The sequence below is a fragment of the Chaetodon trifascialis genome, chromosome 12 (assembly GCF_039877785.1).
Source record: "Chaetodon trifascialis isolate fChaTrf1 chromosome 12, fChaTrf1.hap1, whole genome shotgun sequence".
Taxonomy (NCBI): Eukaryota; Metazoa; Chordata; class Actinopteri; order Chaetodontiformes; family Chaetodontidae; genus Chaetodon; species Chaetodon trifascialis.
In genome coordinates this window covers 20,209,654-20,224,017 of record NC_092067.1, presented here as the reverse complement: position 1 = coordinate 20,224,017, position 14,364 = coordinate 20,209,654, and the positions used below count along the sequence as shown (strand labels likewise).

Below are 14,364 nucleotides of genomic sequence, written 5' to 3'. Positions count from 1 at the left end.
GGCAAATGAGTGTGTACATAATGCAAGAGAACAATCACTTTCAACATACAAAAGGACAATTATTTATTTAAAAAATGAGATAATGTGTGTATTTGTATCATAATCATACAATTCATTCACGCTGAAAAATGAGTTGGCAGTATATCAGATATGAAGGATTGCTCTGTAACTGGCAGCAGCAGCAGGTCCATCAGAGTTCATCCTTTGCCTGAAAAACAAACATAAACATGAATATTCACTTTGAACTTGCATGAAAAAAAGGTCGATTGGAAAATTGTGTTAAAGCTGCCACATCTCTAACGGGCGTTTTCACTTCTGTTGCCTGATCAGACCTCTGCTCAGGGCTGTGCGGATGCACACAAACTAACCCTGAATGACATCTCTCACACTCTCCTGGTAGCTGCTGTGTTGCACCTGTTGAGGCCGGACAATTTCCGGCATCATCATTCAGCGTGGAGAGTTTGGTGACATCACATAATTTCCTGCCTTCAGCCTGACTGAAGGTCTAATCAGCCAGAGTAACTGAAAACACCTGTGTGAGCATGCAGAGTCTTTTCTAGATTATTATAGTATGTTCAACTCGCATTCGTTTGGTCAGGTGTAGTGGCGCTTTCCAGACACCAGAGGGAGTGTAGAAGTACAGTGTAAATTAATCTGAGTTGTCTTCAGTCTATCTTTGCAAACAATGGAGGCTTGTGATTCAGTCTCTGTTGGTGTAATCCTGCAAACTGAGGTGAAGTGAAACGACACAAAGTCACTCTGATGAGAGGGAAACTTCGTGGTGTCCCTTACCCTCGTCCTGTGGCAGAAACATGGGAACATGTCATCTGTGGGCTGCTCGACAAGCTCCATGCCTTCTCGAATTTTGGGCTCTGTGACCTGCAGTTTGGCATACTCCTACAAAAAGAGAGAATTTCATCCAGAGTCACATCAGTCAGGTCATACAGAGCCAATATGTGACCCTTCTGCAACTGCTGAAATTACCTGGAAAAGCTTGTAGTAGTAACAAAATATTTTGTCTCCCATTAGATGATTGCGGGCAAACTGCTGACCCGCCAGTGCAATTTTCTGAACCTGAAAGAGAGCAAGAAACGTGGTTATTTTTTAATCACAACCTCACAAGCAGGAGGATGTTTCCTCCATTTTGAAGCTCTTCATATTCATTACTAAAGAGGACTTTACAGTCATCACAAGCCGTGGCATTCACTGCCGAACGTAACAGCCACAATCATGACTGTCATCACCTCCTCATCGTGATCACGAGCCCACTGGATCTTTTCCAGCAGGTCTCCGAGGTCCGCCCTGATGGGGATGTAGTGCTCCCACGGCCGCAGCTCGTTGTAGAAATGCTCGTAGTAGCTCGAATCCTGCTTTAACACCACACTGTCTCCTGCCAAGAGGTAAGGCAGTCGATACGCCGCCACAGTGCCGTCAATGTTTATCTGGTACTTGTACTGGTGATGGACATGGAATAGAAATAATAATGAGCTTACTTTCTTTAAAATCACCTCAGTAATGTCAGGTAGAATAAAAGAAGAACCAATAAGGCCTAAGAGTGAGTCTTGGCACACTTTGGCTGATCAATGTGTATGTTCATGCTTCAGTTTAACACAAGCAGCAGACATAAAGCTACATGAGCATCTCATTGGATATTTGTTGTTTGTTTTTGGCAACCTAGATGATTTACATTCATCAGGTCTGGGTCTTTACTGTCCTCAGCTGACGCTGTTTACTTTGGTCTTCTGCTCTTCTGTGCTCAGCAATTTGGGAACACTCAGCTTGTCTGAGCTTGTTTGCCAAAAATGCCATTCTGTGGTTGTAAATCAATTAGCTAAAAGCTCCAAACTGCTGCAGTTACATGTTAATTCTGACCAGCTCTGGCAGCACAAGCATCTCTCTTCGACTATTTGGTGTTATTTGTTTCAAAGTTATCAGAAAAATATCACCTAATGCACCGATGCATAATATAATCAATTTTTTTGCATGCAAGAGATTTTACATAACAATAAAATCAATGAACTCACTTTGAAAAAGTCAAAGAAGGACACGTGTTTGACGAGCGGCCCGTAGAGGCTCTCATCGTGTTTGAAGAAGAAGAAGTTGGTGAAGGCAGCATCGATCATGCTGGGGTGAGCCCTCGAAAGCTTGACCAGCTCCAGGCGTTCCTGACGGCTGTCCCGGCCCCTCCAGAAGGCTGTGGCGTTCTTCTCTGGCCATGCTGGCCCCGTGTTGGCCTGCACTGACATCATGTCCAGACTTACTCTGTTCATTGGATGCACAGTATGTCGGCAAAGTTATTAATCTCAGCATCCATCAAAGCTATGGACTCACATGCAGAGCTGATGACATTCAGAATCATCAGGTGGACATAAAGACAGCAATTATCACCTCACAGTCATGCAAATGTCCTTCAGCTTAATCCAAAAGTGCTTAACATGTTTGGGTTACGGATGCACAGCCATACCTTCCCATGGTCTCAAGGACAGACTCAGTCAGGTCATAGGTGGGCATGACGATATCTCTGGTATTGTTAGAGCCACACCAGGAAAAGATAGGATGAATCCTCTCGGTGGGTTTCCTCTTCTCCAGCGGCCAGTCACCCAGGTTAACGAAAAACTCCATATCAGGGAGCCGCACCTGGACCAGACCGCAGAGAGGGAAAATAATGTCACGCAATAGAAGAAACACTGCTGCCATAATGTTGTGCTTTCTTGAAGACCTTCTTGTGAATCCTTCTGAAGCTTTATAACCTCCCAGTGAAAGGTTAAATGCAATATGGAAGTGGAAAAATTCTGAATTTCCTTCCTCTAGTTTTCTAAAAACAAGTGACAAGGCAAACTTTTTAAAAGTGCTTCTGGATTGCACAGATAGTTCATGAAGAGCTTACCTTTCTGGTGAGTGACAGGAGGATGGAATCCATAAAGATTCTGAAACCTACGTGCTCTCCGAACGTTTTAACATGAACCTAAAGAGAATAAAATGAAATAAAACATCACACAAGTTCAGGCATTAACTTTTGTGCTTAACTCAGAACTCCACTTGCTGATGAAGATCAATGTGATGAGGCTGAAAGCTCTGGAAAACTGGTGTTTCCGGGGTTAAGAGAAGTTATTTCACGGTTGAATGTGTTCATTCACAATTTAAAATGTGTGTGTTTTTTGGGTTTTAATCAGAACATATTTTGTAAGTGATCACTCAACCTGCCACAAAAGCAGAAAGTGTAAATCACAGCGAGACTATAAATCATTAATTACTATATGTTCCCATGTAATGCTAGCACTGTGACTCCAGGCGTATCGCTGTTACAGGAACCTGGATTGACGTCCACAGTGGTATTTTGAGAAGACTGTACCCTTGAACACCTGGTTCACAGACCGTTCTTACAGGTGTGTCACATAGCTCCAGGCTCTCCTGGCTGGCTTGACTTTATTACACGGCCCTAATTACTTTTCAGACTAAAGAAATACTACACTTTATTACTATACTACCCTTTGGTGATGATGGTATTTGAAAGAGGAACCGGGGAGTTTTTGTAAAATGAATGCTTCTGTTCCATCAGGCTGATACTTATTCCTGATTTCATAGGTGGGAGGTACCTTGTTGTCTTTAACCGTGTAGTGGCAAAGGCTTTGTCTTTGTCCAAAGCGCTGTGGGATCTCCTGTGCGTTGCGATCTGGGTCGACACTAGTGTAGAGGGCCAGGTCCTTGTCTATCTGGGAGAAGGACTGAGGACAGTGCATGTGGGCTTCCCATACAGAACCACTCAGCTGGGGACAGTCACAGCCCTCATGGTAGACTGGGCCTGTAGAGGAAAACATCATTAAGACGTCTCTTTCACCTGCTGTAAACTGTCTATCCAGAGAAACACAAAACCCTGAGATTTTGTAGGCAGTCTGGATTGTGTTCTACCTTGGAGAACGAATGGTGACTTAGCAACATGCTTGTCCTTGAGCAGAACGTGGACATGAATGTCTGTGTAGGTGGCGTACATTCTGTAGCGCACCAGGAAGGAGCCATCCTGACGATCGAGGACCTGCACCCAAATCCTGGTGAAGTGCTCCAATGGAGACACAATCTTCACCTCAAAGGTCTTCTCACCAGGTGACGTAGTTAAACTGTGACAGAGAGCATATGGAGAATGTGGAGAATTTATACCCTTTCAAAAGGTCTCCAGAACCCAGACATTAGTACTAAAACAAATGAAGCTTTCTGAAGATAATTACACGCCCAAATATTTTACATTAAAGACTCTTGATGAAGATAATAAATGTCCATTGTAGGGACCAAACCCTGACATATTAGTTGCTGGATATCACAGTTTAAACCAGGGGAGGGAAACATCATCTGGCCTCCCACATCTCCCACCTGTCCGGCAATTCATATATATATATAAAAACTGAAATGGCTCTTGATGGGGCCTGGTTTCAGTGTAGTTTGGGGGAATGGAAAATCTGATTAGAATCGATGTGAACACCCGAAAACAAAGCTTAAAGCTGACAGTCTGCGCTTTAAACTAATAGTTTGACTGAATGTGCCAAAACAATTAAAATCACATTATTTCCTTAATACCCTCTGACTGCATGGTAATGAAAGATAACAAGTCATCCTCTAAAAACAGGATGTCTGTTGTTGCTGATATAATTTCATGCCTTCTTGGCATTGGCGAGCTGTACCAGACAACAATAATGTAGTTTTTGTTGTCGGCATGAATGGAAGCGAGAAAGTGATATCTATCTTAAGAACCAAAGCATGTGTGAAAATTACACCCAGTGAGGAACCACACACAGAGCGGGATGTCTTCATTGGGCCCATGGGAGCCTTTTGATGAAAGGGGTGACTGGAGGTCGTCTAACTCATTTTCCCTGAGGCGCAAATTTTCCTGTCTGCTCTCTCACTTTTGACCAGTTTAAAATTTCAACATGACTGAAAAGATTTACTACGTTGTCCTGTCTTTGTATTCATGCAGTCCTCGGGGGCAAACAGAAACGCAGCAATGGTGCCGTGCCTCTGCAAAATTAGAGGGAGGTTGTGTTCACACCTGAGTGGCATTTTGGAATCAGGACGTCTGGAAAAGAACCACACTGACCCAAATATTCCTAGAAATTACACGAGAATCAGTGGGTGTGTGTTACATTTGAGGACTTTCATATCTCGGTGGGAAAACCAGACTTATGGCCTTTAAAACTCGACAGACTCTTACTATTAATTAACTATGACTGTTTTCTTAGAGAAAAATGTAGACAAAAGCAAACCTTCATGGGGGCTGCGTTTTTGGTAATTGGAAAATTGTTCAGCAATGACAGAGGTGCAATTTTTACTCTTTATCACATCCTGTATTTTCTATTAAATGAACAGAAACACTATCCTCAAGCACAATCACTCATTTACACAAATAAGAAATATTATAGAACTTATTTTCGTTTATATAAAAATATATTTACTTATACCACCTTACAAACTCTACAGTCGGATGCTACGTGATGCGCTTAAAAGCAGCATTGCTCCCCACTTGCATTTTACAGGTTGTTGCGACGTAATGGTTTCAACAAAGGCGATGAGCAGGCCCGGGCTGCTGTACTCACTTTCTCCCAGAACTGTCCACCGCCTGGATGTAGAAAAACCGAGCTGGGAGGACAATGTTCGCCTCCAGTCCAGGTCCCCATACCAAAGTTTTTGCAGCACTGGGTACTGAGTCTGCCCGAGCCCCTGAGAGTTCATGTCTGAACACATCCAGGCAGAGGAGCAACAGCGACCACGAAAATAGTCCAAGAGACATAATGCTAACTGTCCTTTAACGTTAGCCGTTACTTTTCTCCCTTCAGGGGTTCACTGCCCACACTTGCCATTGTTGGTATAAAAATGTCAAAAACATCAAGACGGAGAATAGAAGTCTGTAACGCTAGATATAACCTTAGTTCGTTCTGTTTCCAGTCGGCGTACCACCTTTCAGCGGCGGCACTGCTAACGGCGTATACATGGCTAACTTACGCGTATAATTTTATTATTTAAATACGCCTTCAGTAATGTGACAGTTACCGTTAGCTAGGTCCAAATTCCTTGTAAGTTACAGTTAAGTAAAGTATGTGCCGGAGGGGGCGGGAGAAGCACGCGCGATATAGCGGTCTGATTGGTTGACACTCCAGGAACTCTGGGTTTGATTGGTTGAATGGTTGACTCCCGAGCTGACCTGAATGTGATTGCACAGAAATCCGGAAGTTTGAGCCTTGGGTACATGCTGGGCATGATGCTGGGTGAATGGGATAAGATCGTCAATGTGGTTTATTTTAGGTTTTTTCTCAGTAGCGTTTTTTTGTGATGGAAGCGTGGAAGTGTATGGAGTGCATGGAAAACGTTTCGTACTTATTACGTAAATGACGTTATTGTTTAATGCAGAAACATTTAGTAATACACTGTTTAATTAAATTTTTACTGGTGTGCTGCATTCACGTGTTAGTATATTGGCTCTCAAGCACGTGGGTAGATGCAAAATACTCAAAAAATATACAGAATTGTGATATGACATTTGAAATGTAGGAGAAATTGTTGTAATATTTTGTGAAATACATTTTTGGTAAGAGATAATTTGCTGACTGTATGCTTCTCCCTTTGATAAAGCTAATACGTTACACCAGAAGGGTTAAATTAGTCTAAACTTATTGTAATAATCATAAAATCCGTTACTCGTTGAGTGATGTCGAGATGATCCTCTGCAATTCAGCAGGAAACGGCAAACAAGCAAAACAACAGCAGCTGAATCTGGTGAAGTTCCAGTGAAGCAGAGCTCTCAGCTGTGTACATCAATCAATGTTTATTTCAGTTTGTTTTTGCATCAACATATTTTCAGTTCTTTTTTTTGTCAAGTAATTTCTATTACACTAGTATAATATCAATAAGAACAAAAAGTGGTAGAATCCATTTAAATAAGACAAACTTTGCTGCCATCATTAAGAAAACCAGAGAAATGCATTTTCAGGATACTACAGTGTGAAGAACTACGGAGTTCCAGTGATTTAGACAGAGCCAGAATACCAGATACAGTACCAGCAGTAACAGGTACAACATATACAGAGAAAAATATCCCAAGAATGTCTTCATCTTTTATTGTTTTTTGTTTCATCGTTCTCCCAAGATTGAACTGTACAGTTAATATAAAAACCAAAAACATACTAACAAAACACCCTGTCAGTAGAAGTCAGATTTTTTTATTTTTAATTTCTTTTGGTTTTGTTTTTTGTGTTTTTTGTGTGTTTTCTCTGCCATCGAAAGAACTGCACTGAACACAAATCTCATTGACGGTACAGAGATAGGAGAGAAATTGATTTATTTATTTTTTTTCTTTTAACATTTAAGACACCTCATTGAATCAAATCATGTGTAATTCCTGAAATCCACATGCCACTGCTTCAGGATTTCAGGTGACTTGAGTTTGGTGAAAACCAATGGGTTTGAAGGCCATTTAGACTGAAGGGACGCCTCAGCAGCCTGACAGGAAGCAGGCGGAAATGACTAGCGATGCAGATTCACCTGTGTCTGATATTTTTTTAGCTTTTCAGTGTATGTGTCGCTGTGCATATTTTACGTGGGACTGACATCAACATGACGAAGGCGAAATTGTGTTAATGCTCGTGTGCATAAAGGCCCGATGTGTGCGAGATGGATATCAATAATCCTCTGTTTGGTTTTTCTGATCAATTCAAAGTACAGACAAATACACAAGTACAAAATATCCTCCTCAGTTAACTGTTTGCCTGTGTCATGTGGCTACCCATTGACATGTACAACACAATCACAATATGATACACGACCATGTATCATGAAACATTTGTTGTTTTTAACATACAAGAGCCTTCAGTTGAGAGGCCATCACCATCAAATATAGGACTGCGACAAGAGGATATCATAGTCATCAAGAACAATATTGAAGGAAAAAAAGAACATATTTGCCTTCAGCTGAAATCGTTGCGAATGTTTTACACATGTACATAAGATCTTCACTTACTCACATCTGAACATCACTGAGAAAAATACTGTTACTCCTCCTGAACTGTCTGTCGATCGCGATTACATGGATGTGACTCCGGCTCTCCTCCTCCTCCTCCTCCTCCTCCTCCTCACAAAGACACTGACAATCATTAGAAGTATTGTTTGTGGTCACGGGAAGGTGAAAACGCTCAAATAACTGCTAAAAGACTGAGGTGGAGAGAGATGGGAGGGTGTCATTCATTTTTGATTGCTTTGGTAGAGAAAGAGTCCCGTTATTTAACATTGTGGCACTCTTTCTCTCTCTCTCTCACACACACATACACACACACACATACAACCAAATGGCTCACTAAACTTGTACATCTGACAAAGGCAGCTAAAAGACTCAAATGGTGAACCAGTGACAACCAAAAAACAAATAAATCAATAAAAACACCCTCATATATATATATATATATATATATGTTGTCTTTTTTTATAAAGAAAACTGACTCATTTGACTTTGACAAACGCCCTCTATGGCCAACTCCAAGTACTACAACTCACCTGTTCTGACCAAGCAGGAAACAAACGCGGACTACCACAATTAGCTCTTTGTTAGTTTACAGTAAGTGGATTCACTCACCTTGTTTTTTATGGCACGTGTATAGTACAGCTTCATTCTATAGATATAAACACACCGTGTCCAGAATTTGCCTTTCAGCCTTCGTCTACACCTCACACCAATCTGCTCTGTATTTACTCAACTGTAGTTGGGGAGTGAGATATTCCTCATTGATTAATGCTTTTGTAAGTAGCAGCAGCCGAGAAGTGGAATTAGTGTGTTTAGACTGTGCAGAGGAAAGTGTAAATACGACTGATTTGTGTTTGCGCTGTGCAGCCAAAGGTATTTGGTAGGAATACAGTTTTAGCATTATTTAAAGTGTGTGTTGAGAAAGCTAACTAGGTGTGTCTATATTGTGGCAAGTAATATTTACTGAGACTAAGAAAAAAAATTAAATGAAACAAAAAAAAGGAAAATTAAAAAAAAGGGAAAGGAACGCAAGTTTTGGCTTAATAGCAATGCAGGTATACATTTCCCTTTTTATATATAGTTTTTTTGTCAGTATTTCAAAAAATATAAAGTATTTCATAGTCTCTGTTGTTGGCGTATATTATTAAATAAAACTTTTTGTTTTTGTATCTCCGTTGTTAAAGTAGCATGCTGCTTTTTAATATGGCAGTTGGATATTTTAATAGTCATCCATTTCTGTTTCATGCATTTCTTGTTGGTTTTTTAACTTTTGAGTATCTACACAGTGAGGTCCAGAAAACCCAACCACACACCCACACCCACACACAAACACACATTCAAGCATACGCACACACACAGACAGCCTTGTTGGATATTTCCAGTTCCATCTTCAGTCCTTCAAAAGCCGCCGCTCCGTTTCTCTCCTCATCACCACGTCCAGATAAGGACGTAGCCCGTCGTGGTCCTCCATCAATGTGACAGTGCCGTACATATAGCCAGTCCAGAAGCCGCAAAAGACAAAGTCACTCTTGAGTCTTAATTGCTCTCCTGTGTAGAGTGAAAGCCCTGTTCCGGCATTAAGCTTCCAGCAGTCCAAGGGCAGCCTCCACCCTCTACCCTCCACCCTCCGCCCTGCTATTAGAACTGGTACCACTTCTTGTCCTTGCACTTCAGCATCAGCTGTAAAACGGAGATGTAACACAGTGTTGAATAGACATTGTTATTTCCTGTACGGAGCACATGTCTTTGTCTTTGTCCCGTTGCTCTGTTGTTGTTGCTGTTGTTTGCTCTGATGCTGTCGTATTTAGCATTTTTGAACATAAGTTTGGTATTTTTTAAAGAGTAAATAAATCACATCATGGTGGAGAATTGGCTATAATATGAGGTCATCTTTAAGGAAGTGTCAACACAAATATGAGATCACTAACTTCAGTGTATGTGAGAATGAGGTCAAGGGAATAAAGAACAGTGGAGCGTGTTGATTCCTTTGTCCATCATTAGTGGGGTATTTCTTTCATATTTGTATGTAACTATAATATAATGTAACTAACAAACACACTATTTCTGATTAAAAAAAAAATAATAATAATCACTCTATATTTCCAAAAGCTAATATGAACAAAAAAATATTCATGCATTTTTTTCAGGTCATGATAATTTTATCTTAATCTTTATTTATCTTTAAGTTTATAACATCATTCATGCGCAAATTCTTTAACTTAACAAAGATTGAATTAAATTATCCAACATTTCTCTTTTATCATAAACTTGGTGTTTTTTGTTTTTAAATCTTCAATATATAATAATCTTAACAATATAAATATGAGTAATAATGCTGATTTCACCTCGTGAGCGTGTTTGGAGAAGGTTTCTGCACTGGTCATCATTAGAGCCGTTCGCTCCTCCAGCTCCCCCAGCCTTTGGCCTCTTTCATCCAGAGCAATGCGGGCCCTCGCCAGGTCACCCACCACTCCGCTAGCAGCCACCTTCATGCCCTCCACCCCTGCCTGCCCGGGGATGTGCTGGGCCAGACTCCGAGAAGCCTTCCCAGCTGCTGCCTCACCAACTGTCGACAGCATCAAGTAAAAAGAAATGAGGAAATAATGAGAGGCAGAGGAGGGTTAATATCATGGATATGATGCATTTTTAGCCCTCAATAGTTGTACTGTGCCTTCTAGATGTTGATTAAATACATGTGCCATTTTTAGGTGGATTAGTACAAACTAGAATGAAAGCATATAAAGAATAGATAAAAAACACACAGAGCTCCTCTCTGTCGAAAGTATTGGCATTTCCTCCGAAGAAGCCCTTTAGGAAGCCTCTGTTCTGGGCTTCTGGTGTTTCTATTGGTGTGAACAGCTCCCCAAGCATCTCCTGAAACCAATGAAAGAAACAGAAGTCTGAGCAATTGACACAGTTTTCCTATCAAGTTTCTTTCCAATTCTTCACCTGAGATGTACTGCAGATACTTGTTGATCACACGTTCATCATCACTGAAATCAAAGTGCCAAGTTTTCAGCCGTAGCCTCTAAACATATAATTGTATGATAGTATTGGCCGTAGTACGCTGACTTTTCCTCAGTGTCTGAGGAGAACCAGACCATTCTCTGTGTACCTACTGTTGCCTGTAGGTGGCACTATGGCAGCGTCACCTGTGGAGGCTCTTAAGAATAAACACATCTTTGAATAGGAATATGCTCATGTCTACACACACACACGCATTGCAGTGCTGACCTGCAGATTGTCACACATCTCCTGGCTGTACGTAATTCTCTGGATCTCTGTCGGGGAGCTGAGATATAGAGCCTGCCCCCCGTTGGTGAAGCAAAAGGTTCTTGCAATGCGCATGTCTGTCAGAGGCAGGTAATTGATATCCATCAGTGGTCTTAGACTGGGCAGACTGTGAGCAGAGTGAGAAGAATAAGGACAAGTTAGACAAGAAAAGTTGGACCTGGCAAAGAAAAGCACACGTCAGCACCGAAACTGATTACAGAGAAAAGAATAAGCATAATAATCGAATGTACCTTTTATAACTATAAAAAAACCTTCAATGTACAAACACGTCACATTCCTACGTAGACTGCAGTTACATGACATGCAGATTATTTCTGCATTGAAAACATTCTCGTCTGTAGCCAGAGGTGTAATTGAGAGACGGAGACCAGTTAGTCACAGTGTGTTCAAATTAAATATGAAACACTTTGTTTAATGCTTCAGCGCAGAGACTCCAAATGCAAAGCGTCAATATCGCACTCAACTTAGCTGAGCTAATTGTCAAGACCACAGTTGTGATATCAATTATTATACCATTAATTGAACATCCCTGGTAAGACAAAGCATGAGCAGCAGAAAAAATACATCAGATTTGGAAAATGATGGTCATTTCAGGTAAAAACAGATGAGATTTTGTTTGATATTTGTGCACCGACTAAACACAACATGTACCTACCTGAGTGTCATGACGTGTCCGTTAGCACAGAAGCAGGCCAGGCACACACTGTTACACACAGATACCACGTCGGCCCGCAGTACAAAGGACGACTCTGTGATGTTGTGAACAAAGAGGCAAGACTGGGACGGCATCAAGAATACTTTGGCCTGCCTCTCAGAGCACACCACAGCCAGATGCCCCTCTCCGCAGGTGTCCTGAGAGGATGACGGAGAGAAGTGGACCAGCTTGCGCTTCCGCGGTCTGTCGGGGTCCTCGGGAGCGTTGGCGTCCCGCCAAACCTCGTAGGGGCTCTGAATGAGCGCTCCCATGCAGTCCAAGAAGCCAAAGCGCAACACTGAGCCCTTCAGCATCAGAATTGCTCCTATGAGTCAACAGAGGAAAGAGCAAAGGCGAAATGAACATTTCTAAAACTAAAAGTTAATGGCAAAAAAGTAGAGGAAATGAAATCAAAGCATCTGCACACAACACTGCACTAACACCAAATTTGTTATGGAAGCTTTGGTCAAACAAGGGGCTAATTAATGGTCTCTTTTTATCGTCATCAATCGATTAACTGAACTTTACATTTAAAGTTAAGTGAGACTGAGCTTGTCAGTGTGAATTCTTGATGCTGTGAAACACATATTCACAGTTAGGAGCCTTGTATAACCTGTTGGCTACTAGGTAATCCATGATTTACACATACACACTGAAATTTTCCTGAAACATAACATTTACCCCAGAAGGAACAATGCTCTCTGAACAGGAGCACACAGAACACCGAAGAAGAGTTCAACAACACTTGCTTTCCTGTTTATTTTTCCTTGGAACTGAAATTGTGACCTTCGAGTAATGAGCTTGCTGTCATATGTTCAGTCTCAAGGGAACAACTGCTGCTTGAAAAGGTCTGATCTGGGTCTAATGATGGAGACCCTCTTCCTCATGCAGCAGTGTGTGGAGTGGTAATGCATGTATGAGTGGCTACACAATGGGGCTGCACAAGCTACCCTTGTTCTTGTGTGTAGAAGGAAGTTAATGCAAAGTCATGCATGAAAAACGCCCTTCCAAGTTCTCCATGACAACAAATTCCCCTGTAATAGAAACAAATCAGGTTTTAGAAGCGTTAATTACAAATAAGACCAGGGGAGAGTTGAGCTTTCAAAGGCTGCTCAAACAGCTTCACACAGTGCGCTGAACGGCCGACAGAAAGAGTTAGCGACTAGCTGATGAACAAAGCGAAGCATTTAGCAGCTAAAGAGTCAAAAGCTGATAGAAGCTTTGTCATCTGGAAAATACTTAAAGTCTAACAAATGCAGTCTGGACATTTTGTACTCATAAACCTGATCACAGTTTGGAGCTGGACCAGTAGTTCAGAGAGGCTATTCCAAACTGTGGTTCCATAATAAATGATAAAACAACAGGGAAATGGAGGACATACAGTGCAGTCCCTTTCTTCTATTTTCATCCAGCACATTCAAACACTGGAAATCCACATTAGGCTTTTTGTCTGTCATGTGGAGCATAAAACCCATTATCACAGCTTCAAAGCCACAGGTGAGAAGAGAAATTCAATAAACAGATGCACTTCGAATTGAAAAACCGCTGAATAGGTTTATGGCTTGATTGTGATGCTGAGTGAATACTTTCGCAATGATGGTAAAATGAAAATAATGATGAACCTGATATAATCTTCTTCTGTTGGTCTTAGTGTCTCATCGTTTGGTTCATTATGTCTGTCTTGATTTTGTTGCTGGGAAGGCTGAAAGCAGTTTTAAGCCCTTCAGAAGACTAATTAAAGAGATTCTGGGATGCATAGCAGATTTTCTATTAGAACAATTCTGATCTATTACAACTTATCTGTCCTATTTTTAAGTTTTGGCCATTGTATCTTTCCGTTATGACAATACTGTACCCACCAACGTATGCTGACATCTGTGAACACGGAGCCTCACTAAGTAACAATCAGTCAATAGGCAGGTCCAACTGGGACTTACCGCTGGGGCCAATGGTCACAGGTTCCTCCATCCTCTCCTCCTGGTCAGTGGGAATGGACATTGGGATGAGCAAGACCACACCTAAGCTGGTGCCCACCCACAGACATGGGGTGGGCACAGCGTCACTCTTGCGACCGTAGGACTCTCCCAGCTGCAGAGTGGTGATAGCCTCTTTGGTGTCCCGGTCAATGCTGGACACGCTGGAGCTGCGAGAACGGCTGAAGGAGTTTTCACGACTCTCTGTCGCAGCAGCCGCCAAACACGGAAGAACGGCAGAAAAGGGGGTTGGGGGGGCATGAAGCAATGGCAAGAGGAAGAGGAGAGAGAGGACAGAGGAAAGAGAAAGGTTGCGTCGGAAGGGAACAGCAATGTGGTGGACAAAGAAGACAGAATGGTGGTGTGAGAGGTCAAGCAGTCAAAAAGAAAAGAGTACATACAACAGT

The 14,364-nt window shown here is 41.8% G+C and overlaps 2 protein-coding genes across 11 annotated transcripts in view; both read right to left on the bottom strand.

The window, feature by feature from the left end:
• Positions 1–41: 41 nt before the first annotated feature.
• Positions 42–6,076, bottom strand: poglut2 (protein O-glucosyltransferase 2). The gene is made up of 10 exons (XM_070975985.1): positions 5,583–6,076; positions 3,910–4,115; positions 3,597–3,802; positions 2,888–2,965; positions 2,465–2,637; positions 2,025–2,262; positions 1,245–1,454; positions 985–1,074; positions 793–897; positions 42–208 (listed from the first exon to the last, which is right to left on the bottom strand). Exons 1-10 carry the CDS (start codon positions 5,774–5,776, stop codon positions 191–193), a joined length of 1,518 nt encoding a protein of 505 aa, XP_070832086.1. The 5' UTR covers positions 5,777–6,076; the 3' UTR covers positions 42–190.
• A 1,230-nt stretch (positions 6,077–7,306) lies between these two features.
• Positions 7,307–14,364, bottom strand: part of stxbp5l (syntaxin binding protein 5L) — a 126,697-nt gene continuing 119,639 nt past the window's right edge. For all 10 annotated transcript variants that reach the window (XM_070976415.1, XM_070976418.1, XM_070976416.1 and 7 more), the window contains 6 exons: positions 13,922–14,161; positions 11,946–12,309; positions 11,231–11,396; positions 10,759–10,870; positions 10,342–10,562; positions 7,307–9,676 (listed from right to left, as the gene is read on the bottom strand). In XM_070976415.1, coding sequence (XP_070832516.1) covers positions 9,635–9,676; positions 10,342–10,562; positions 10,759–10,870; positions 11,231–11,396; positions 11,946–12,309; positions 13,922–14,161 — 1,145 coding nt within the window. In that variant the 3' untranslated portion in view covers positions 7,307–9,634. The remainder of the gene's footprint in view (positions 9,677–10,341; positions 10,563–10,758; positions 10,871–11,230; positions 11,397–11,945; positions 12,310–13,921; positions 14,162–14,364) is intronic.

Bases quoted from the DNA above. Each gene is read 5' to 3' on its own strand.
- poglut2 (XM_070975985.1), bottom strand. From the start codon at position 5,776: ATGTCTCTTGGACTATTTTCGTGGTCGCTGTTGCTCCTCTGCCTGGAT. The intron at 2,638-2,887 runs GTAAGCTCTTCA...GGTCTGGTCCAG, and splicing joins TCCTGTCACTCACCAGAAAG to GTGCGGCTCCCTGATATGGA. The intron at 2,263-2,464 runs GTATGGCTGTGC...TCCAATGAACAG, and splicing joins GTCCTTGAGACCATGGGAAG to AGTAAGTCTGGACATGATGT.